Source organism: Mesocricetus auratus, unplaced genomic scaffold (genome assembly GCF_017639785.1).
Source record: "Mesocricetus auratus isolate SY011 unplaced genomic scaffold, BCM_Maur_2.0 Super-Scaffold_100009, whole genome shotgun sequence".
Classification (NCBI taxonomy): domain Eukaryota; kingdom Metazoa; phylum Chordata; class Mammalia; order Rodentia; family Cricetidae; genus Mesocricetus; species Mesocricetus auratus.
In genome coordinates this window covers 54,669,195-54,692,850 of record NW_024429193.1, presented here as the reverse complement: position 1 = coordinate 54,692,850, position 23,656 = coordinate 54,669,195, and the positions used below count along the sequence as shown (strand labels likewise).

The 23,656-nt window shown below is 43.0% G+C and overlaps 1 protein-coding gene across 3 annotated transcripts in view; it reads right to left on the bottom strand.

The window, feature by feature from the left end:
• Positions 1-740: 740 nt before the first annotated feature.
• Slc22a15 (solute carrier family 22 member 15) overlaps positions 741-23,656 on the bottom strand; it is a 55,205-nt gene continuing 32,289 nt past the window's right edge. Inside the window, exons 7-12 of one of the 3 annotated variants that reach the window (XR_001196857.3) lie at positions 21,894-22,034; positions 19,570-19,655; positions 6,683-6,803; positions 4,916-4,992; positions 2,850-3,038; positions 741-2,332 (exon numbers count right to left, since the gene is read on the bottom strand). Coding sequence is in view for 2 of the 3 variants with exons in the window: in XM_005076524.4 (XP_005076581.1) it covers positions 2,243-2,332; positions 2,850-3,038; positions 4,920-4,992; positions 6,683-6,803; positions 19,570-19,655; positions 21,894-22,034 (700 nt within the window). In the remaining variant the exon portion in view is untranslated. The remainder of the gene's footprint in view (positions 2,333-2,849; positions 3,039-4,915; positions 4,993-6,682; positions 6,804-19,569; positions 19,656-21,893; positions 22,035-23,656) is intronic. The other 2 variants (XM_040752143.1, XM_005076524.4) reach the window with 2 other exon arrangements.

Genomic DNA, 23,656 nt, shown 5'->3' with positions numbered 1-23,656 from the left:
TATAACAGCCAGGGTGTGAGTTGATGTTTGTGGCCCCTGTTGCCACTGAGGGCCATGTGGATGCCTGGGTTATGGTTAGCCCACTGAGACCGTGTTGTTGTCAGAAGGCCATGCTGCACTGGGACCAAATTCATCTGGATAGCCTGTGCTGCCAGCCGGGGCCATGGTGACAGTCAAGAACCAAGCAGCACTACATATGTGCAATACAAAGACTATTTGTGTATATTTATATAATGACCTACATGTATTATAGGTATTATAAGTAGATAGTTAATAGTATGATTCCTTATGACTTTTTCAGACACCTTCACTATTATTTTAAAGTTGCTTTTAATGGGCTATCTATACAAACAAAACCTATTACCTACCAAGTAAGATTTCTAGTAATTTAATCAATGCACATGTGCAATTCTGTTCCATTAATATTTATTAACAGCTAATAGGGAATAAAATCCATCTTTATAAAGACAGTGGAAATAATTATAAACTATGCTAGAGGACTATCCAGGGAGAAGAAAGAAAATAACAATATACTTAACAAGACCAGCCAACAGCCAACCTGGCCTTATTACACAACACTGGGCTCTTCCTTCTACCTCCTAAACCAAACACAGCACCAGAATTACAGGTTCTCTACTTAACCAGAAGATCAGGGACCTCAGTGGCAACAGAGATTGGAAAAATCAAGTTTTCAAAATAGGTAATATTATTCTTATAAAGAGAGATCAAGCCAGTCAAAATTTTATATGTATATATATTAAGTTACTTCTTTATTTTAAACACTTTATTTGACAAGAACCAAGTATTTCTCGAAGATCTTTTCTTCCTTTCCTAAGGAGAGCCATCTCCATTTCCCAGAGAGGAGCAGGACTCCACAGTCTGGGGTACCGGGCACACTTCGCTGAGATTTGTAGATACGATGCTGCAGGGAGTTCCATAGCCTTCCTGACAGCTAGAAACCTACAAGGTCTTCACCACATCACAGCCACCCTTCTCTACAGTGGTAGAAATGGCTCCCTCATCAAGGACATAAAGGAAAACAATGTTTTAACAAAGGAACAGGTGGGTACAGACAACACGGAGGAGGTGACACGATGCAGGTCTCTGTGATGTCCAGAAACATCCTCAGGATGCCTTTCTTTCCTATTTGTGCGTTTTCTCTTCCCAAGAGATTAGCATAAACAGACATTCTAGACGCAAGCAATTTCCCTGGTTGGGAAAGTGATCAATTGCCACACGTGGACTCTTGGTTTATATGCCTCTTTGAGAGTGTTCAAGTTTTGTGAGAAACAGATATTTAATATGATTTTGATTTATTTGGAAATCAATGGAAGCATTTAATTAAAATTCAACATTTTCTTTAAAAATCGCTGGGCCTTTTGAATAAATAAGTAGGGGCTCATGTAGGGCAGAGTTCAAGCCCTGATATACTGTCCAAATCCCTCATTGCACACCGAAGACAGCAAACACTGTGAAAGAAAATCCTCACTTTCATTTAAGTCACATTTAAAAAATGCTCAGCACATCATTTGTTGACTTTCCCCAGCTTATAGAGTTTCTTTATCAACTGTGCATGATTTTGAAGTTATTGCTGACACTTGAATCTCACAAAGAAAAATTTCCCAAGTGTTTCCAAGTAAGAACTGGGAACATTGCACAAAACAAGTGTCAAAGGGAACTACCGAGCCACAGCCAGTCCTCTGATGACAGCAAACTCCTCTGTTGATGCTGGCTTTTACTAGTAAATGATCTCAGATTAAAGGCACAAGCTGCATTGCCAGTCAATGGGTAGGAACCAGCTGAGTGAAAGCTGGGCACTCTGAGCACATCACCCTGCACCAGAAGATTCCTAGTGGGGAGCAGCAAGTGACAGGGGCAGACATCAAATTTACTAGGAAGATGAAATCTTGGGGAAAGGTGTGGCTAATCCTAGTAAAACTGTGAGCAGTTTCACAATCTGCTTTTAGGTCCCGAGAAAGGGAAGCAGCATGAGGCACAAGTCAGTCACCTAGACAGTGGATCTGAGCTGTGTGGCCAGAGGCATGGTGCTGAGCTCAGCCTCAGTTCTGAACCAATTAGGAATGATTCTCTCAATGTGCCAAGGTTCTCCCTTTTGGAACTTTTCCCGCATCCTCTTCTGTGTCTAGAAAGCATCAGCGGGCTGAGTCATCACTGGTGTTTAAGTGAACCCGGGGCATTCATGATAATGATACTTTGCTTCTGGGCAGGGATGTGAGGCTCTTCACTTGATCATCTGTGTCTCCTCATCTGCATCATAGAACTCCTCCTCCTCCTCGCTTTCGCTCCCCAAGGTGCTGGCCTTGTCCAGGGCCTGAAATGGCAAAGGAGAACTTGTAGAGGCAGTAAAATGATGTCATGACACGCCTAAGTGAGGATTATCATTCCTTACCACATGACAATTTTCTTGTTGTTGTTTGCAGACAGGGTCTTACATAGACCAAGTTAGCCTCCAGTTTGCTATGTAGCTGAGATCAAATCCTGATCTTTCTGCCTCTACCTCCCAAGTGCTGGATTTACAGAGGTGTACCACCACTCCCAGCTTTAGCTTGTTCTGGGGATCAAATCCCAGAGCACCTCATGCATTTAACACAAAAACTGCCAGCCCCACAAATGTATCTTTATGACATCTGTTTTCCTAACAAATTGCCCATAGAGTGTTCTAAGAAAGTTAATAAATCCATTACTATCTTTATTTTGCTGTAAATCATCTGTTGTTCAATTCAACTTTGTTTTCCATTCTATTTTCAATCTGAACATTATGTTTTGTTTTCAAAATCTCTTTTAGCCCTCATGGAAGACATGGATAGTTACAGCAAGTGTCTCTATACCTGTGGAGGATCCAAGGTCTGAAGAGACAAGGCTTCTTCCCCTAACCTCCTATAGGAGTACATCTGAAGGTCAGAAAACGTCTCTAGTAAAGGGCGGTTCAGAGTCTCTGGCAACAGCAGGCTCAGGAGGCCTGAGGCAAGGCCGGTAGCTCCAAACACGATGAAGGGCAGAGACCACTGCACATCCTTCTGTGGGCATAGAAAGGGCGATGAAAACAAAGAAACCTATCAGTTTCCTAGCAGGTGATATCAGCAGTCTTGTGACCCAAAACTTCCGTGTTTACTGTCTAGTCAGCACCTTCCCACTAGACTACACCATACACCATGTTTTTGTTTATTTCTGCTCCAAAACAATTATCCTGGGAAGTCACAGAATGTTTCCTTAGGCATGAAGAGATGGATGTAAGTGAGTGAAAGGGCTGAAAAGAATATGGACTAGATTCCTTGGACCAGCCATGGCTATCTGTGAGCTCAGGAGACTCACACAGGCAGAGTTCACAGAAACTCTGAGTCCAGCTTCCGCCTGAACGAGAAGTCTGTTCCACAGTAAGCTCCACATTCTCTTCATTGAAAGGATATCCTGAACTATTTGCTGCTAATAAACTTGGAAGTTGTCAAATGTGTTATAACATTACCACTGACCGACCCAATATTAAAGGAGTAGAGACTGAGAGAAAAAAATCATCTGATACACAGAGTTTTAAGCTATTTGAGTTGAATAAGATGCAACTGGCAATGGCTTCAAAGATTCAAAAGTATTTAGGGTAAGCCAATGATTTCTTTCAAAGCACAGACTCCCAGCTATTTATTCTCAAGAACCTCTAGAAAAGTCCTCAAAGGTTGTGTCAAAACCACAGTGTAAATAATATTCTAATGATATTTTACTATTTAATAACATATTGTGATATAATATTTAAAGACTATTTCAGGACTTTTAATTATGTGTATGTGAGTAAGTGCATGGATGTGCTGGTACCCATGGCAGTGTTGGATACCCTAAAGTTATAGGAGGTTGGGAACTGCCTGACACGGGTGCAGGGATCAAACCAAGATGTGTTTTAAACCATCGAGTCATCTCTCCAGTCTCTTTTAAAAAGGTTTTAGAATTCAGTGTTTTTGTTAGTGTAAATGGGGAAATTCCCTGAACCTTTAGTTGTTGATGTAGCAGCCCCAAGGATATTTAATACGGAAGAGGCATTCTGACCTCAGAAGACATAATACCATGATGCAGCGTAGTGTTCTTAGTTACCACATGTCTGACTCCTTCCTGAGACAGCTCAAGGTCCCATGATTGATCTCATGACTGTCTATCACTTAAAACATTTATTGTCCCAGGGTTAAGACAGTCTGTTATTTTAAGAACAGCCTTTATCATGAAGCTGTCTTCTATAATAGCTTGTCAGGCTTAACAAACAGAGCTTAGGCTATCTGTAGGACCCCTTTTCCCAGCTCCACTGCTTATATCTATCCTCTATCTAGCAAAAATCAAGAAGAGACCTGCATGGGTCCCAGGGCTTTCACAGAACCTGAGCATTTTAAGGCTTCAAGGATTTTAAAGTGGTCACTGGTTCTCCTGATCCCAAAATGCCAAAGAAGACAGGGCCCACATGCTGCAAGGTGTGTTTCTCCTCCAGTTTCCTTTCCCGGTGGTGAGCACATACTCAACCTGCTTCTAGAGCACTTCTCTTTAGAGCAGATGACAAGGCCTGCCTCTCACAGCTGCTGTGAAGGTTACATGTAGAAACTTATGTAAAGTCTTTAGCATAGAACCCAGCCCACCACAGAATATCATAAATATTAATTAATTGACTTCTGAATGTCTATGGGGAGGGGCTTGCTGGTATTATCAGACCCTAAAGTGAGTCTAGATGAACAAAAAGCCAGACCACTGGAGAAAACCCCCAGTTCAAGCACCTGACAGAATCCTGGGCTCTTCATCAGAAAGGCCCATGATTCACATTGTGCAGCTGCTCTTGGTTGGACCTGTTCATTACCTCTTTCTACACAAAAGCACCCATGAGTTCCAAAGCAGGGAACCAGGAAGAACAGAACCAGGAGGTACAAACCAACCAGTGAGGGTATGAACGGGGCAATGATCCCGCCAACTCGAGAGAACATGGAACATGCTCCAAGGCCAACATTCCTGGAAGGCATGAGGAAAAACAAAATTACTAATTAAATAAAATCTTTAAGTTTTGGGGGTGGACAGTTTAAATATTCTGGATTGGAAGAATACAATGAACTCAAAATGGTAAATAATTCCTAAATAGAAGGTACAGAGCTACCTACTAGACCTTTCTGTGAGGCCAAAGAGCTCTGGAATCATCACCATATAGGAAGTCACTAGACGCAAGAGGCTTCTCAGTCCTTGAAACGTGATTCATGAGGATAATGAAGTGAATTTTTACTGTTGTGGTGACCCTGGCTGGTCTTGAATTGTGGCAATTCTCTTGTCTCTGCCTCCTACTCTTGGAATTCAAGACATGAACCACATACTCAGTGGAAACTGATTGACTTTTTAAAGATTTATATTTATTTTTGTGTGTATGATTATTTGACTATACATATGTGCACCATGTGAGTGCCTGGTACCCTTGGCAGTTAGAAGAAAGTGTTGGATCCCCTGGAACTGGACTTACAGACAGTGGTGAGCTGTCATGTGGGTGATGGGGATTGAACCTGGGTCCTCTGAAAGAGCAGTCAGTGTTCTTTTTTTATGTATTTTTTGAAGATTAATTTATTTCTTACATATACACTGTTCTGCCTACATGCTAGAAGAGGGCACCAGACTGAATTGCAGATGGCTGTGAGCCACCATGTGGTTGCTGGGAATTGAACTCAGGACCCCTGGAAGAGCAGTCAGTGCTCTTAACCTCTGAGCCATCTCTCCACCCCACAGTCAGTGTTCTTAATGTTGCCCCTGATTTCTGCAATTTTAATGAACTTAAATAGTCACATGAGGATAATGATAGCCATATTAGACAGAGGAGGAAACAGAATGAGCATCTGAGCGTGTCTCCTGAAAACTAGTGACTTTAGCTCTACCAGTTAACACAGCCAGAGAACTAGAGCTTTGTGATCCAAAACATTTTTCCATTTTCAAAAAATTCAGCTAACTATTAAAAGCCAGGTGTGTAAACAGGGAAAAATGTGGGCACTCTGTCAGGCAACCCAGAACATCATGAACAGTCTAGAGAGAAGGAAGGGAAGGAGCAGGGAATGGAACTGTTTCCAGATAGGATGGCCATCCAGTTCCTTCTCAGCCCTACTGTCAGTCAGCATGAAGTGTCCCTGTGTGGATGGCATGGCAGTGACAGACAGGTTGCAGAAACAACCAAGGATGAGCAGACAACTTCAGACCCAGCTGTTTTTGGAAGGAGACTTCAGGCCAACAGGTAGAAAGCACCTGTAGGGCTCTGGCAAGAGGAGTCAGAAGGGGATAATTCAAATGATCTCTTAGGAGACTGGCACAGGGGTGGCATAGGGAAGACTGTCCCAGGGCACTGGGATCAGAGATGAGGTTGCAGCCCCATCTTGAATCTGGGACATTGGGATAGAAGATGTTCTTTCTTATATAAGCATGTACTTCTCATCTAAAACAAATGACCTTCTGAAACTGTAAGATAGCCCCAAGTAAATGTTTTCTTTTGTAACAGTTGCCTTGGTCATAGTGTCTCTCACAGTGATAGAATAGTAATTACAACAATGGGTGATTAAATGCTCTTATGGCTGACAAGTGACCATGCAAAGGTAGGGAAGGCCATCTCTACTCACAGAAGCAGTCAGGAAAGTTCAGATGGCATGAATGTGACGCAGCACCATGAGCCCCATACCTGATGACAGTGGGGTACAGCTCAGAGGTGTAGATGTAAACAATGTTGAAGGCAGCACTGATTGTCAGCTTCCCCAGCAAGGACAAGGAATGGCTGTTGACCACTGCAAACACACCTGTGTCTGAGGAGGACAGATAACACTTGTGAAGACGACAGTTAGAACAGGTCTTTCAAATGACACATCCCACTGTGAAGGAGCAAGAAACATTCACACTCATCTCCACAAGCATACCACACTCAGATTTTGCCCAACACTCACACACACGCATGAGAGAGAGAGCGCGCGCGCGCGCGCGCGTGCACACACACACACACACACACACACAAGCTCAACATCTTGGCTCTCCCCATGGTTTGGCACACTTCCTGTCATTCAGGAGCATGTGCCCTTCACTCATTCACGAGAAGCCCTGAATACTTCTATGCTGACAGGAAGTAAGCATGCTTGCCACAGGTGCCATTGTCTCTATTCTCCCTGATCTCCTCCTCAGGAAGGGAAGACTGAGAGCCTTTATCCATAGTTCTTTTACCAAGCTATTTGTGTTTGCTAGCTTTCCTTCATTGCACTAACTAGCTGGAAAAATCAACTTAAGGGGGTGTTATTTGGGCTCAAGATTCTAGGGGTTTCTCCAAGGCTGGTTGGTCTTGTTGCTTTAATCCTGAGGTGAGGCAAAAGCATCATGGTGAAAATGCATGATGGGACAATCTGTTCACCTCATCATGTCCAGGAAGCAAGAGAGGAAAAGGAGGGTGGGGTCTTCATATTCCCTTCAGGGATATGTTTCCCAATGACCCATCAGTCCTCACCTCCTAACCCTATACTTAGAGACCAAGCTGTGAACACATGGGTTTCTTGTGGGACATTTAAAATCTAAAATACAGAAGAATTCCATTGAGGTGAGGACTAATCTCATTAATTTTTTGAGAGAAGACATGGCAATGTTCTGTAGAGAACAAAAGATGAAAAGAAATTCGGAAAAACTTCTCAGTTTTTTTTCCTTGATTTCTTGCTTGAGTTATTAATTGGTAATTAGATTCGAATTTCTTAATCTATTTACATAAAATGCAAAACTATTCCAGTTTCACTTCCTTATTGAAATATTGTCGATTATCCTGGATTCTGTCCTTTATTAACTGGGATTCTATAGTTGTTGCCTGTAAAATACTCTGAATGTCTCCTCTTCAAAACATCACACACCTCTGCCTTCAAAACAGCAATTTTCTCCTTGTAAGAAGAGAGCAGTTCTCATATTCTTTTTTTTTTTTTTTTTTTTTTTTTTTTGGTTTTTCGAGGCAGGGTTTACTCTGTGGCTTTGGAGGCTGTCCTGGAACTAGCTATTGTAGACTAGGCTGGTCTCGAACTCACAGAGATCCGCCTGCCTCTGCCTCCCGAGTGCTGGGATTAAAGGCGTGTGCCACCAAGGCCCGGCAGTTCTCATATTCTTTGTGCCTCCTCCCGTCACTGCTAAGCTTGCTGGTGCACTTCCTCCATAACTCCCAGCATTCCTGCCCACTGCCTTCCTCTCCCCAAAGTCTCTATTCTGAAGGTCAGCAGCACTGCCCTAACCACCAATGCAATTGCCTCTCTCTTCTTGCTTGACATTTCTGCCAAACAGAAGACCTTGTCCCTTCCTGGGGACTAAGTGGTTCATGTGGGCCCCTCTTCCCTTAACATTTCATTCAATGAAATGGCCACTCCTCCTGTGCCTGCCACTGCCTCTACTTTCCAGCCCATCCACCCACATGCCTCGGGCACTCTCTTGTTGTTACTCACTTTCCATCTGGTTTGCCAAAAAGATATTTCACAGTATTTCATGCTAAGGTTGCTGTCTTACTTATACCCCTCACGGAATTCCCTGTAGAATAGGGCACATGGTTGGTTAACAAGTATCTATTGAGCTAAAAGGCACTGGGACTCCAACTGGCATGAATGTGGTGGCAATAGTTTGTGTTCACGCTGCCTCAGCTGCCAGCAAGGAGGGCATATCACACACCTCATTCAAAACCATGTTTCCATCCTGCTTTATGGTGGGACCAAGCTTCATCTACTTTAACATGTGTGGTGTCATTAGACCACGACCATGTATCTTAACCATGCTGCCAGGATATGTGGGGAGATCTTTACTAGTGTAAGCAGTATATACTTAAGCTACAAGGTCTTTCTAGAAAGACAAGCCATGACTCCCAGTATTTGTTCCAAGGTATGTTCCTAGGATTCTGAGATGACTAGATCTCACTGGTAACAATTTAATGAGATTATTCACTTCTCCACTTAAACCAATAATGGGAATACATGAGCCTCATCACTATTGTCTAGAAAACCGAGTCAGAAAAAGGTACTGATAGCATTGACAAAAACAAAAATGTTTAATTGTTTGTGTAAACTGAAGTTCCCAGAAAACAAGCAAGCAAAACATCCATGCTGAACACTCTTCACTTTGGGAACAATGGGCTAGACCTTTGTAATTGTGGTGAGTTAGAACGACACAGATGCACAGACCTATCAGGCTTTCTTCAGTGCCCCTACCAGTCACTCATTCCCCACTCTGTGTTTGATCTAACAATTCTTGACTGTAAAGAAAAGCCTTTGAAATGTACTCTAGTGAACCAATATCTTGCATGTGAGCATGCAAGAGAGCATGTGAAATCTGTAACAGAACTGTTGCTGTTGTTTTAATCCCCTTGCTATAACCCATCTGCCTGTGGTCCCCACAAATGTAAACAGCAAGTGTATTTATTACTTCTTTCATTCTGTGATCAGTAAAAGTCTACTGTTTCCTTAATGGAACATGTTATCCTGAGCACCCTGAATCTATGTGGGTTCTTGGACTGTGGTCATTTATATTTGGCTCAAGAACAAAGTATCTCTTATTCCTCCAGAAGTGTGTTGACTTTGAACTGCAAATGGTTTTTGGTAGGGATGGATTTCCCTCACACCCTGCCGCATGCTCAGTGACACCCTTAAAAACCACACGGGGCGCCTTACATCTTTACTAACAGGACCAAAGATTGCCATCTGGAAATTTAAATTCACACGGAGGACAGACACAGGGACTGTCATCTAACCCCCACGGGGTCCAAAGCTGCAAGCGAATTCCCAGGCGAGGTGGAAGACACCTCCAGCCATAGCTCATCTGGGAAGACTGGCCCTGGCCACAGGCCAAGGCAACCCCATCTGCTGCTTGAACCTTCTCTCCTCTGGTCCTGCCAATACACCTGCAGTCACCTCCTGGGGGAGTTCACCTCTCCCCCAAGACGGTTTATGTCAACAGCAGACAGCTTTCTTTGTTAAGATTCCTGCTTGTGCAGCTGCTGGGCTGCTGGCTTTGTTCCCGAAGGCTCTGCAGCCACTGAGCTAGTCCCCCTGCCTTCCTGACCTATATTACCAGTCATTGCCAATGAATGGTCCAAGTGTTGTTGGGGGACGACGACTGAGTGATTTAAAGGGAAAATTAAATTGAAATTATGGTCTTTAAAAAGTGCATTTACAGAACACTTGTATCTTTCCATGTACTGAACTCCATGCAGTCACAACTTATTTCCAGCAATGCAACTTTGAAGGACTGCATTTTCAGGATTTTTAGAAACCATTTTGTTGCCATCAGAATAAATGTTCTTTTGTCCATTTATTATTGAGTTGTAAAATCCCATTCTCTACTTTTGATTCAATCTTCCATCATGTATATATTTTATGAATATTTTCTTCTAATCAGTGCCTTCCTTTTTTTCCTTAAGGGTATTCATGTTCCCTCAGTTGCCCAGGTTGGCTGTGAACTCCTAGCTCAAGTGGTAGTCTGTTGGTTGCAAATACAAACCATCAGCTCTGTCATTCTCTTCTTTCACTGAATGACCATAGTTTTGTTTGGCTACAGTTAGCCCAGACTGTCCTTGAACTTGCTGTGTAGCCAAGGTTGGCCTGGTGGTCTCCCCACTTCCTCCTGAGTACTGGGATTGTGGGCGATTGTGGGCATACACAGATACATCCAGTTCTCTACTTGTAGATTTTTTTGACCGTTCATGTTTATAAACAGTAAGACAGCTACATGTCCTGTAGTCTGAAACAGGCAGACAAAACTCCTTTGCTTTTTCTGGTTCTTAATACTGAACCCAGGGTCTCAGGAATGCACTCTACTATAAAGTCACACGGCAAGTCCGTTTGTTTTTTATTACTTTTATTTATGTGTGTGTGTGTGTGTGTGTGTGTGTGTGTGTGTGTGTGTGTGTACGTACAAGTGCCTGGACATGTGTGGAAGTTGGAGGACAACTTTCAGGAGTTGGTAGTCTCCTTCTACAATGTGAGTCATGGGAACAGAACTTGGAGTTGTTACCAGGTTCTTTGGTTAATTTACCTGTTGAGCTATTTTGCTAGCCTCAATTTGTTTCTAAACAAACAAAAAACCCAGACAAACAAAAAACCAGAACAAAACATAATTCTGTCACCACAGACTCACCTTTTGTAGAATTCTACCTGAATGAACTAACATTGTAGACTTTCATGTCTGATTTCTTTCACTTAGCGTAATGAGAACATCTCATGTTGTATAGGTCCCAGGTCATGGAATCGCTGAGTAATACGCTGTGTGAGTGGATAACAGTTGTCTATCTGGCCATCAGTTGGTGGGCATTTGGGTTCCTTCCTGCGGGGATCCAGTGTCAGTCTCATCGTGAGCACCTGCCACAGCCTTGCTTTCCCATGCTTCACTTTAAGCAAGTGTCTGTGGCACTGTCCAAGGCAGTTTGAGTTTGTTGCCAGCAGCACTCACTATGGTCAGGTGTTCCATTTATTTTTTTCTGATTTGTGTATTGGTGTCTCGGCACAGATTTGTCTTTTTCCTGATGTCTGATGAGTTTAAACATCTCACTCTATACTCATTTGCCATTCTAACAACCTTATGCATAATTATTTGCTTAAATATTTTGTCATTGTTGTTAATTTTATTACTGAGTTTTAAGATTCCTTTCTCTATTTTGGATTTGATCCTTAATCCTGTATTATTTTAAAAGCATTTTCTCTTGGCCTGTGAATTATTACTTTTCATCTCTTTGATGATGCTTTCGCTTTGTTTGAAGACACTTGTCTCCCTATGTTGCCTTAATTAGCCCTGAACTCCTCAGCCTCTAATAACTATGACTAGGGGCATACACCATTATACCTGGCAACAGAAACTTTCTGTTGTTATTTGTTCATTTTGTTTGTTTGTGACAAGATTTCACATATTCCAGGGCTAACCTTGAGCTTACTATATAGCTGACTTCTGTTCCTCCTGCCTTTACCTCCTAAGTGCTGGATTACAGGTGTGTGCCCACACTTGGTTTTTATGTGGTGTTGTGTATTGGAGAGGTTTTTGTGTAGAAAAGCAAGCATTCTATCAATTGAGCTTTATCCCTGGCCCAATAGAGTCTCTGTTTGTTTTCAAGACAGGGTCTCACCATGTAGCTCTGGCTGCCCTGGGACTCACTCTGTAGGCCAGGCTGGTCTAAAACACAGAGATATGCCTGCCTCGCCTCCTGAGGGCTGGGATTAAAGGAATGTGCCACCATCACTGGTCAGAATATTTTATAAAACCAAAGACTGTGTTTTCATCAGTCTAGGTTATATTTCTTTTAGTGCTTTTCGTTTTTGGGGGGGACGGGTTTCAAGACAGGGTTTCTCTGTGGCTTTGGAGGCTGTCCTGGATCTAGCTCTTGTAGACCAGGCTGGTCTTGAACTCACATCAATCTGCCTGCTTCTGCCTCCTGAGTGCTGGGATTAAAGGCATGGGCCACCAACGCCCAGCTCTTTTAGTGTTTTTTAAGTACTAGTTAATAAATCTTTGCCTGACTGGAGAGGTGGCTCAACAGTTATGAGTACTGGTTGCTATTCCAGGGGACCCAGGTTCAATTCCCAGCACCACCTGGTAGCTCACAACAGTTTGTAATTCCAGTCCCAAGGAATTCAAAAATCTGTTGGTGGTCTCCTTGGGCACTAGACATTCACATGGTACACATACATTCATAAAACATCCATACACATAAAATAGGTAAATCAATTCATTTTTAAAATTACTAAAAACTGTTTTTAAAGGAAAAGAAATTTTGACTATCCCAATCACTATACTCTTTTGTCTATTCTTTAAGAAGTTACGTAGTTTCTGCATTGGCATCCATTTCAAGCTTATTACTGCATATATGACTTATATTGTAAGGTTTAACTAAAAAAATCTCTTAGCAATGGGTTTGTAGGATAGTGTTGCGGAGGTTTCTTTTTGTCCCACAGGCCCTGCTGCTTCAGCCCCAAATGAACACACAAATACTTACATTATTTATTAAACTGTTGGTCGATGGCTAGGGCTTCTTATTAACTAGCTCTGTTTTAATTATTGACTCATAATTACTAATCTATGTATTTCTACATGGCCTTAACTTACCAGAGAAACCTGGCACATCCTATCTTCCCAGTTCCTCCATGGTTTCTCTTCCCTGTCTCTCTCTGTCTACCTTTCTCAGAATTCTCTAGTCCTGCCTATCTTCCTGCCTCCATTGGCCAAACAGTGTTTTATTCATCAACCAATAAGAGAAACACATATACAGAGGGACATCCCCCATTAGGATAGGGATGTAGCTTTGTGGTAGTGTACTTCCCTAGCATGCAGAGATTACAGAGGCCATTTTTTTCAATTAAAACAATGCCTCTCATACATATCCATCCTCTTGGCATCAGGACACAAATTGTCATCTACAAGCTCATGCTTGATACAATGCAGTTGCCAATAAATAAATAAACTTCCTAAAAACTTCAAAAAAACCAAAACAAAATATCTTCTAGCTTCCTTTGTTATTTTATTTGACCTGTGTGTTTTTAAGAGTATTGTTTAGCATTCAAATGTTTGAGGATTTCCAGATATCTTTTTGTTATTAATTTTTAGTTTAACTACATTTTGATGAAGTAATACTTTTAGGAATTTTGAATCCTCTTAATTCTATTTTTCATGTGTCATGGCGCATACTGCAGAATTTCACTATAGTCGTTCTGTGACTCTCTGCATGGAAGTCACGTTCCCTTGCAATAGAGTAAGGTGTGGATAAATCAGCTGGGTCATGCTGGTTGAGTCTCGATTTTCTCCTTTTTCAATCAATCACTGCAGCAGCTATTGAAGGATAAGTCTGGTTCTGCATGGTTTTGCTTTGGGTACTCTGAATGTTTTATGAGAGGTACACACATTTGAGATACATACTTACATGGCCATTAACTGGCCACTCTGATCATACGTTTAAAGTTTTATCAATTTATGAAACTTTTAGTCATCATTTATGAAAATAATATTTTTCCTTGAGAACATAGTTACATGTCAGGCCTCCTGATGTTTTCCCAGTTTTTATTCAGTTCGTTTGAATTTGCAATTTATTTCATGGCGAACCATTTCTTTTGCTATGTCTGCAATTCATGGCTCTCTTCTTCCTTGCTATCCAGTCTGCTGTTGGTGCCATCACCATTGCTTTTGCATGCTGCATGTTTCCTCTTTAGATTTTCTTCTCATGCTTTCTTTATGGTCCCATTTTTCTGCTCATTCCAAGCATACTTTTTTCTACATGGAACATAGTTCTAGTAGTTGCTTGGACTTGTATACTTAAACACATAGGACAGAATTACAGTAGCTGTTTAGACTTCTGGTGACTTAGGCTCATGGAACATAGTTATAGCAGCTGCTTGGATATTCTGGCCTCCTAGCTCTATCATCTGTATGCTTACTTCTGGGCTGTTTCTGTTGATGTCTCTCCCTGTGTAGAGGCTTTATCCCAATTCTATGTGTGTCTGGGAATTCTGGCTGAAAGCCATGTGTGACTGTTCCCTGGCTGGGTACTGAGCTCTATTAGTGTCTTCTAAACGCTACTTTGACTTTGCTCTGTGATACACCTCAGTTACTGAGAACCAGTTGACTCTGCAGTGTTTGTACTGAGCACTTTTAGGGTGATCAGCCTTTCACTTAGGGCTATTGTAGTCCAGGTTATCTCCTCTAATGCTTAATGTCTAGCTAAAAAATGCGCCAAGCATGGATGGCCCTGGGTTCTAGGCATGCTCTGCTTACTGTTGTCTGATGGTTCCCTGCTCCTACCTGATGGGCCTTCCCACCGTTGTTTCGTTGTCCTCCTTACTCCTGTCTGGTGATCCTCCCCAGTCCATGGTCATGATCTCCCTCACTCTTGTCTAGTGATCCTCCCTAGTTCTATCTCTTGATCTTCCCCACTCCTGTCTGGTGATCCTCCCCACTCAGGCTTAGTAGTCTTCCAAATCCTGTCTTTCGGTCCTCCCTGCCCCTGGGTAGGTGGATCCTACCCAGTCCTATCTCACGGCCCTCCTCACTCACACTGGGTGATCCTCCACTCTCCTCTCTGGTCTGGTGATCCTGACCCTCCTCACTTCTATCTGTCAGTCCTCCCACTTTTGTCTGGCAGTCCTTCCCACTTTAGTCTAGTAGTTTTTTCCTGTCCTCAGGAGTGTCCTCCATTGCCTACATAGAGCATGGAAGATTTTTCTGAAGATCTCTGAAAGTCTTCCTCCATGTGTTTTACTTCTCAATACTTTTGCCCAGCAACTTTTAGCCATCTTAATATCTATTTCTTCTAGCCACTGTAATATCTATCTCTCAATATTGTTGCCCAGCAACTTCTAGCCATGATTAATATCTTTCTTTGATTCAGTGAGTTGCCAATATTTGCTGCACCTCCTCTCTGCCCTGTGTCCTGGAGATCCTGAGCAAGGACTGTCTTGGAGCTAACCTTTGCCAGTCTCCCTGTCTCAGGGTCATTGTCATGTGCAGCCTGCTGTCTGATGGTTGAACATGAACATTTTAATGTGCATTTCACAGTTTTCATAGGATTTTTAGTTCAGAGTGGGAAGATAGCTGTTCTATTACTATCACGACTGAAAGGTCAAGCACTTGCCAGTTCTCCTGAGGTGCTGTTGTTTGTTACTCTTGGATTACTAAGTGCCCTCACTCGATTTCAAGCTGTCCGAGGCTAGGAAGTGGGCCTGGGTCACAGACAGGATCTTGTATCCACAGATGCTGGAGAAGTTAGGACAGAAATGGGAAGACCAGTTTGAGGAAGACGCAACCCGCTGGCCACTCTGGGGAGCTGAGCTCATACTTCCCAAGTGCGAGGCTGTTGATCTGGCACACACTCAGATCTTCAGAGAGACCACAGCTGCTGTGAGCCTTACCTACAGGTGCTCAGTGCTCCCCTAAAATCAGTCTTTTAAAGTTTGGTTAATCTCCACCAGATCTGCCACAGCAGAGTCAAGAGCTGGCCCTAGTCACAATGTCAATGCTCAGACACCACAGCCTCCCCATCTGTAACCACGCTGGTCAGTGCATCTCCATGAGTGCACTCGCTGCGGCTGTGGGTTAGGAAGGCCTGGAATTCCAGCCCCTTGATATAAAGCTGGACACGATATTGGACCTGTCTCAACTTTAGTTTCCTTATGTGATAAGTGATACACAATGACCTTCTGCATATGGAGATCCAGCACTTAGTCAACACTTCATAAATGGCAACTAATACTATAAGATATAAGATTAATTAGAACCCTCCTCTAAGCAAGAATATAGCCCAAGTAAATGCCTGCTGACCAATCTGTGTAAAAGTGTAAGTGGCCCCTGCTAACATTCCTCGGGGAGAGTTTTACCAGGAGGCTAACCAGTGAGAGAACACACACTGACAGGAAGCATCTCTCTAACACAGGCTGAGGGGCCTTGTGATCAAGCACTTGGTCCAGATGTGTTCTGGTTTGGGGATCTGGGAGTATTTGCACATCCATAGTGAAGCGTCTTGAGGACCCAAGCTTAAGCAGGAGAGTTATTTGTGATTTATGAACAGTGTGCACACATAACCATGGCAATGTCATACAATACTTTCAGTGCACTTGTACTGTGACTCATTACATGAGGTCAAGTGTGGGATCTTCCAAGTGGGACATCATGTTTGTTAGTGCGCAAAATTCTCAGTGTTGAACGTTTTTGGATTTTGGAACATTTTAGATTTCAGCTTTTTGGATTAGGGACAGTCAATTTATAATTATAAGCCTCGGGCTGCAAGGCACTAACCATTTGGTCTTTAGCTTATTTTCTGTGTCTCCTAGAGAAATCACAGTGCCCCAGAAACTGACAGCCACAATCATATGCAGATGCTAAAGAGAAGCCAGTGGGTGATGGGCACCTGAGCTGGCAGAAAGCAGAGAATGCAGGTGTGGAATGCTTACTCAGGGAGACTCGGGGGATGAACAGGAGCACAGGGGAGAAGAGAGTGGTCTTCAAGCTCATATGAGCTGCTAAGAGAAACACCCAGGTCTTCCTCTTAATACATACTTATCAGAGCTTTCATAACCTATAGTGTAAAACTCTGAAAAACAGATTAAAAAGAAACTTAACAAAACATTTTAAACGGCAAATATGAATAGTTTCAAGATTTTTTTAAGCTCAGAGAGGATTCCAGAAAGAACAGCAAGAATTATGGCCATCTGTTCTCTGTTTCTAGTGATGAATCAAATGAAAGGAAATGGGCCCAGCCATCACGGGAGAGGATCCTTCTAGCAGCCATGGTTGTTAACAGAAATCACTAACTAAGGGATATTACAGAATTTATTTCCAAGGAAATCTTGAAAAATTGACAGGCTGTCCACGTTTTCTAAGCATAACATCTGTGTTATACTCCCTGAGCCTGTGGAAAACACCACTTCACTGTGTCCAAGCCATGTCCACCAAGGGGCATAGGCCATAGAGGGGTCCAGCAGTCAGGGCAGATGGAGATGAAGATGGATGGTTAATCTGGATAGGGGATCACTCATGTGTGTTAGGAAGGGTCATGAGCAGAGTCCTAGAGGTGGGCTACCTGAACGTACAAAGAATTAAGGGGGGGGTTATGCCTTAGCCTGGCTTCCAGAGGTGGGATGAGACAGCAATATCTATGGTAACAGACCAAACTTTGCTCTCTGAGGCGATGCATAAACTATGACTGTTTTGGTAGAAAACTACATTCCCAAGTTGCCTATACAAACAAGGTCTGTTGAACAGAAAGCGACCTCAATTGGAAGCCCTTTATCTTTTGCCCTAAACAAACATCATGAGGGTGGTGTGGTGGTGGAGGATAAGAAATAGGCGAATTTCTGAATTCTCTAGTTTCCCTGAGTTGATAAAGCTACCTGTGGCACAGTCATGGCCTGAATCACTATTAAGAAGAGGAGCAGTGTGTTTCACAGCACAGAACTTCAGGTGGCCGCTGACCATGGGACAGACACACTGGAGGGTCAGGAAGTAAGTATGGGCAACCTGGAAGGCTCCAGAGAAGGCCCAGGAAAAACTGAACCTCAAGGGGTAGCAACTTGCAGAGGGGCACTTAACATGCAGGCTGCTCTGATGCGTTCTAGAAGTTACCAAACTTTATGCCTATCTCCATGATTTTCACCCAGAGGACAAGAGCCACTTGACAGCAATCACAATTCTAAAACAAAGCTCAGGGTGTTACTTGCCTGTGTGTCCTCACCGAAAACCACATCTCCCTGTGCAGGAACTCTCATGCTGCCAATGTACAAGTACCAAAAAAGGAACACGAAACAAAGAAGGCTTGGAGAGTCACAAGTACCTACATATCTACAGACTCCCTTCTTTCTTATTGTTGAGAAGAGTATCTTGCTATGTATCCCAGGCCTGCCCCTAATTTGCTACATAAGCCCAGTTTGGCCTTTAACGTATGGTCCTACTGCTTCAGTCTCTTGAGTGCTGGGACTACTAGCATGCACTGCCTTATCTGGCTTTACAGAATTCCTATACAGGGGTAACAATGGTACATGGGATGACAAAGAGATATTTATTTTTAGATAGGGTCTCATGTGTCCCAGGCTGACCTCAAACTTGTTATGTAGCCAAAAATGGTCTTGCACTTCTGATGCTCCTGCCTTCATCTCCTGAGTTCTGCAATAACAGATTTGCTATCACGTCTAAATTTTATATGGTCCTGAAGATTGAACCTAGGGTTTCATGCAGTCTAGACAAGCACCCTACCAACTGAGCTATATTACCACCCAAAGGAACATCTTCTGAAGCTGTGTTGTGTAGAAAAGTTAAAGAATTATAGAAACTACGAAAGCTTCCTACACATATACTTTATTTGCACTTTATTTTTTAAATTATATCCATCCATTTCTCTCTCTCTCTCTCTCTCTCTCTCTCTCTCTCTGTGTGTGTGTGTGTGTGTGTGTATGTGTATACCACAGCATATGTGTGTAAGTCAGAGGACAACTTGTGGGCATTGTTCTCAACTCCATTATATCTGTCCTAGTGGTCATAAGGCTTGGTGGCAAGGGCCTTTACCAGCTGGGTCATCTCAGCAGCCCTTATTCACACTTTAAAATGGCCATGAGCACAACCATTGTGATGGACAGTGAATGCTGTGCTTATGGTGCTGCTGCTACTATTATTAGCCATGGGGTCCCAGATGGAGACATTAGAGGTTCCAAAGCTACCTTTTCAAACCAGTGTCCAATCTCCAGTCTTGAGATTGGCTAGAGTGTGGAGTTTCATTTGCAGCTTAGTAGGAATTTCTTTCAGTGCAAAAGAGGCCTTGGTCTCCCCATCATCAAGTAAGCAACTCTAACATCACCAGCACTGAATCCCAGACACCCCAGATGGTAGCTTAATAGCCTGAAAGAATTAATAGCACACCTCCGAGCACATTATTCACCCAGAGAATGGTACAGGCAATGCAAAGAATCTGGCCCATTATAGCCCACACAATTGCTAAATAATATGCAATCACAGAAATGTAGCATGGCATATGGTAATCCCTTTACTATATTGAGATTCATTGTAATAAAAGTGCTGTTCAAAGTCCTCGTGGAAATTTGAAAGGCATACCTTTTTTTTCTGGAAGAAACATCACAATAAGACAGGCCAGTCCTCCAAGACACAGAAATGCTGCTAGTGTTCGCTTCCGACCAAACCTAAATAATAGAAGGAAATCACGTTTCTCTAAAGAATCTTAGAAAGTCATCTTTCCTTTCCTCTGACTTTCCTATTTAAGTGTCCTTGATTTAATTATTTTTTTGAGTGGGTAGAGAATGTAGCTGGTCAGGAGATAGATCAGGATGTACATAAGCATGAATAGGGAATCCACCAGATGGCAGGATCAGATCATGTACACAGACAGGGACAGAATCAGGATATTTCCTAGAGTGTGCCCTGCAGCAGGACTGTCTTAAATGCATGCCACCTGCTACCTCACTCAGCCCTAATGATAACATGTAGCATGTGCTGTTGCACTCTCCATCTTTTAGAGACAGAATCTAGTAAAGAGAATGGGGTCCTATAGTTTGTTTTATTCTCTGGTTACCTGACTCTTTTGGGGTCGGAAGTTTTAAATACAGGGTTCGGTAGGCCTTTTAGTTTATTTGTCTTTGTCTCAATCTTTTAGAAATATAAACAGGAAAAAATATTGTTAGTAGTTTCTATTTAAGGAAAATGTACTACATACTTTAATTTCCAAATAAGAGGTCCAGGCTTAGAAGAAAGATGCTACATTAATATCCATTCTCCAAGGGACAGCAACAGGCCAGATCCTCTGCTGAGAACTTCAGTATTTACTTGTAATTCCAATAACTAATTTGTCAGGGCGATTTTATAATGGTTGATTTTAGAATAATTATAAATGGAAGCTTAGTGGGGGGACTTACTGAAGTCAGAAAGCTAACACATGGCTCAGACTAGAATGAAAACCAAGGCTCCTTGACCCCAAAGGCACTGACCTTCTCCGTCAGATTCCAGCCCTGCCTTGAGGCAGTAGCTGCTGGGAAGGAGGAAAGATCTGTTGTCTTTCTGACAGCTATTTCTGGGCTATTTTTAACATCTAGCATTGAATGGTTTTTGAGCGACTTTGACCGTGATAAGCAGGCCCTAGGCAAAGGCTACTTCTGTGAATAGTTTCCTGGTGATGTTAAAAGTGCCCATCAGAGGCACACACAGGAACCTGTAGCTGCAAAGAAGTGGATGTGCTCTCACAGGGATGCTGAGTGTGATGGCTGGCCTGCTTCTGGGACCATGATGAGAGTAAGTGATGGTCACGTGCAGAAGACTCAGACAAGGCAACTGCAATGCTGCCCCCGGAGAAAACCTCCAGCTGAACAGGACTCTGAGCCAAAGCATGCTGGCCGGTGTGGCAGGAGTTGGGCTATTATAGCTCATGGCCCAGTGCTTTCCTGGCTTTTTCCTTCTGGTCACTAGCCCACTCCTATGCTCAGCAATGCTTTTGTTTTTTTAAAAATAAAAATAAGCAAGAACCTGGAACAGGTTGGCCTGGCACTTAATATTTGTTTCTTGATCCTTCTCTTCATCTCTCCTTCGGATACCAGCCAAAGGCTAAGCACATTCTCCTTGGCACTCAGGCTAGCACTGCTTCCCTATCCTCAAAAGGCATGCATTCTCTGTATTTCCCTCTGCCTGAATTTCCATCCTGCTTGCCCTGTTATTCTTCTTTCAAACTCTAAGAAAATTGTCCTAAAGCTTCCTTCCAAGTCTGTTCCTAAATTCTTTTATGAATGAGTCTAAATAACCCCAAATTAACCTTGGTTTCCTGATTAATAGTATCGGGATGTGCAATGTTATAGTTTGGGTTGAAATGATAATGTCTAGACAGTAGGAAATGGCACAACTCAACTGGTTCCTAGCTCACCATAACAAGAGGGATAAGCAGACCAGGATGCAGATCTCCAGAATAAAACACTTGAAATGTTACTCCCTTTCACAAGCAGCAAAAGCAGGGTATACTCTGCCCCTTTTAAGTAGTTCTTAGCAGTAGGAAGTCTTTCTAGTTCTGTCTGGTTTTGTCTTCCTGCTTATAAGACCTCTGAACTCTGAGTTGATGGGATTCTATCTCTGTGGAGTTAACAACAACATTGTTCAGGTCTATGAATCTGCATAGATTACTCAACACCCCTCAGACAGTAGCTATTACCTTTTATGCTGAGTTAAAGCCCACGTAAGCATTCACATACACAAAACTCAAGAACTACGCTAATAAAAAGTGAGCTTAGCTGCATTTAGCCTGAGAGAAACTCTGATGGACAGTGCTGGCCATATATTGACTGACACCAAAGAGCATAACAGTTAGGCATGTGCATATGAGAAGAATGTGTGTGCTCCAATGCATAGCCTCTATGGCATGCTTCATTGTCATCCATACTCACCATCTTTGGTTAATCAGGTAGATGCAGAGAGGGTAGGATGGAATCTCTATGAGGCCAGATAAGGCCAGGTTGGCATAAATACTGCCCCCTAGGTCACCTGCACTCAGGGTGAGGCCGTAGTACACCAAGCTGCACACAAACCTGCATCGGGGATCAAAGGCCTGAGAGGTGAGAGAAAAGTCCATAGGGCAGAAACCAGATTTGCAGTAGAGATTAAACAGTACCAGTTCAACATAAACCCTCTGCTGCCAGTAATGAGTTTTACTCTCCCACTGAGCTTTCTATCTTAATCTAAACTTTCATCCTATTAAGAAACAAAGGCATAATGGGGCTTTGGGAGTGATTTATGTCTATGTGTTACATAAAGCAAATGAATGGGTAGTCCCTGCTTGAGGAAAGACATTGTTCTTGCCTCCTCAAGCATTTTTTGCACTGAAGTGAAAACAATGGCCCTATTCTTACTTTATTGGGTTCAACAATCTAAGGAACACTGGCCTGTGGTATTTTTGATATTATCAGAAGGTCTGGACTAAGCCTCCTATGGGGAAAGCCCACAGGGGGTGACTAGAGAATGGGATGGATCCTCAGGTGGGCCATCAGCAGGCCACAGATGCCAGGGGCTCCATATCCCTAGGACCCCAGTCATTTCCTGTCCAAGGTCTTCAGCAGGCACACATACTGTAGAGACAAGACTAGGGAAGAAAAGGCCAGGGTCACAGCAGAGCAGGACCTTCTGGGAAGATCAACAGGGAGGGAGGCTCTTGAGTGACATTAACTATTTCTGCACACTGTCACTGCAATTTACACTTAGGGGAGCACCTCATAGCTCTGGTATTGGATCAGACACATGCCTGTCTCCTGCAGTGGGGAATGATGCACCAAGGAGCTCAATTCAATTGAGTGCCAACCAGAAGTTCCAAATCACAGTGAAGTAGTAAGAGGCACATCAGTGTCTGGCAAGCTGCTATGCTAAATCACAACTCAGAACAGAACCACGAGGCTGGCCTTTACTAGCATATGAAGACAGCTGACAAACCACAAGTTCCTACCCAAGCAATAGATTACCTGGACTTTCCAATGCCACTAGTTCATCTTTTGCTATTGACCATGGCCAGTGCTTGTTAAAGACATTCCTCGTTTGTTTCTGTTTTGTTTTCCCTGGAAAAAGTCTGGCACGTTGTAGCTGCACTGGGGTCAAATGGCAAAGGGAACACTTTATTTTTTCCCTCTGCCAAAAAAAACATAGCAGTGGGCCAAGTGTTCTAGGCTATGAATGACAGGCTATAGTGGGCTGTGGATATAGCTCAGAGACAAGTGGTAGGCCATTTGGCCAACCACATATAATACCCTAGGCTCACTTCCTTATACCACAAAAAGTAGCATTACAAGTAGGTGCTTTCTCCAAAGCAGCTGATGGACCACGTGATGAGAAAACTCAGAAGAGGCTTAAACTCTGGGTTCCTGTGCACTCAGGATCTGCTTCTAACTAGTAAGAACTTCAATGAGCAGATCTGCACTGCATTCCGGGTTTGTTTTCAGAGGTTCTCGTAGCCTCCATGTTTGACATTCACTGTGCACTTATCACACCCTGGGACATGAGCCGCCTCATCAACTGTCTCCCTGAAACTTCATTCTTTAAAAGGAGTCACCTAGAATCCTGGATGCATCTTATATAACTCCGGAGCATTCTGAGAGGCAGGCTGGAATACACCAAGCAACTGAGTATCAGGCGCAGAGTGCTAACCCTTCATCTACTGACTTGA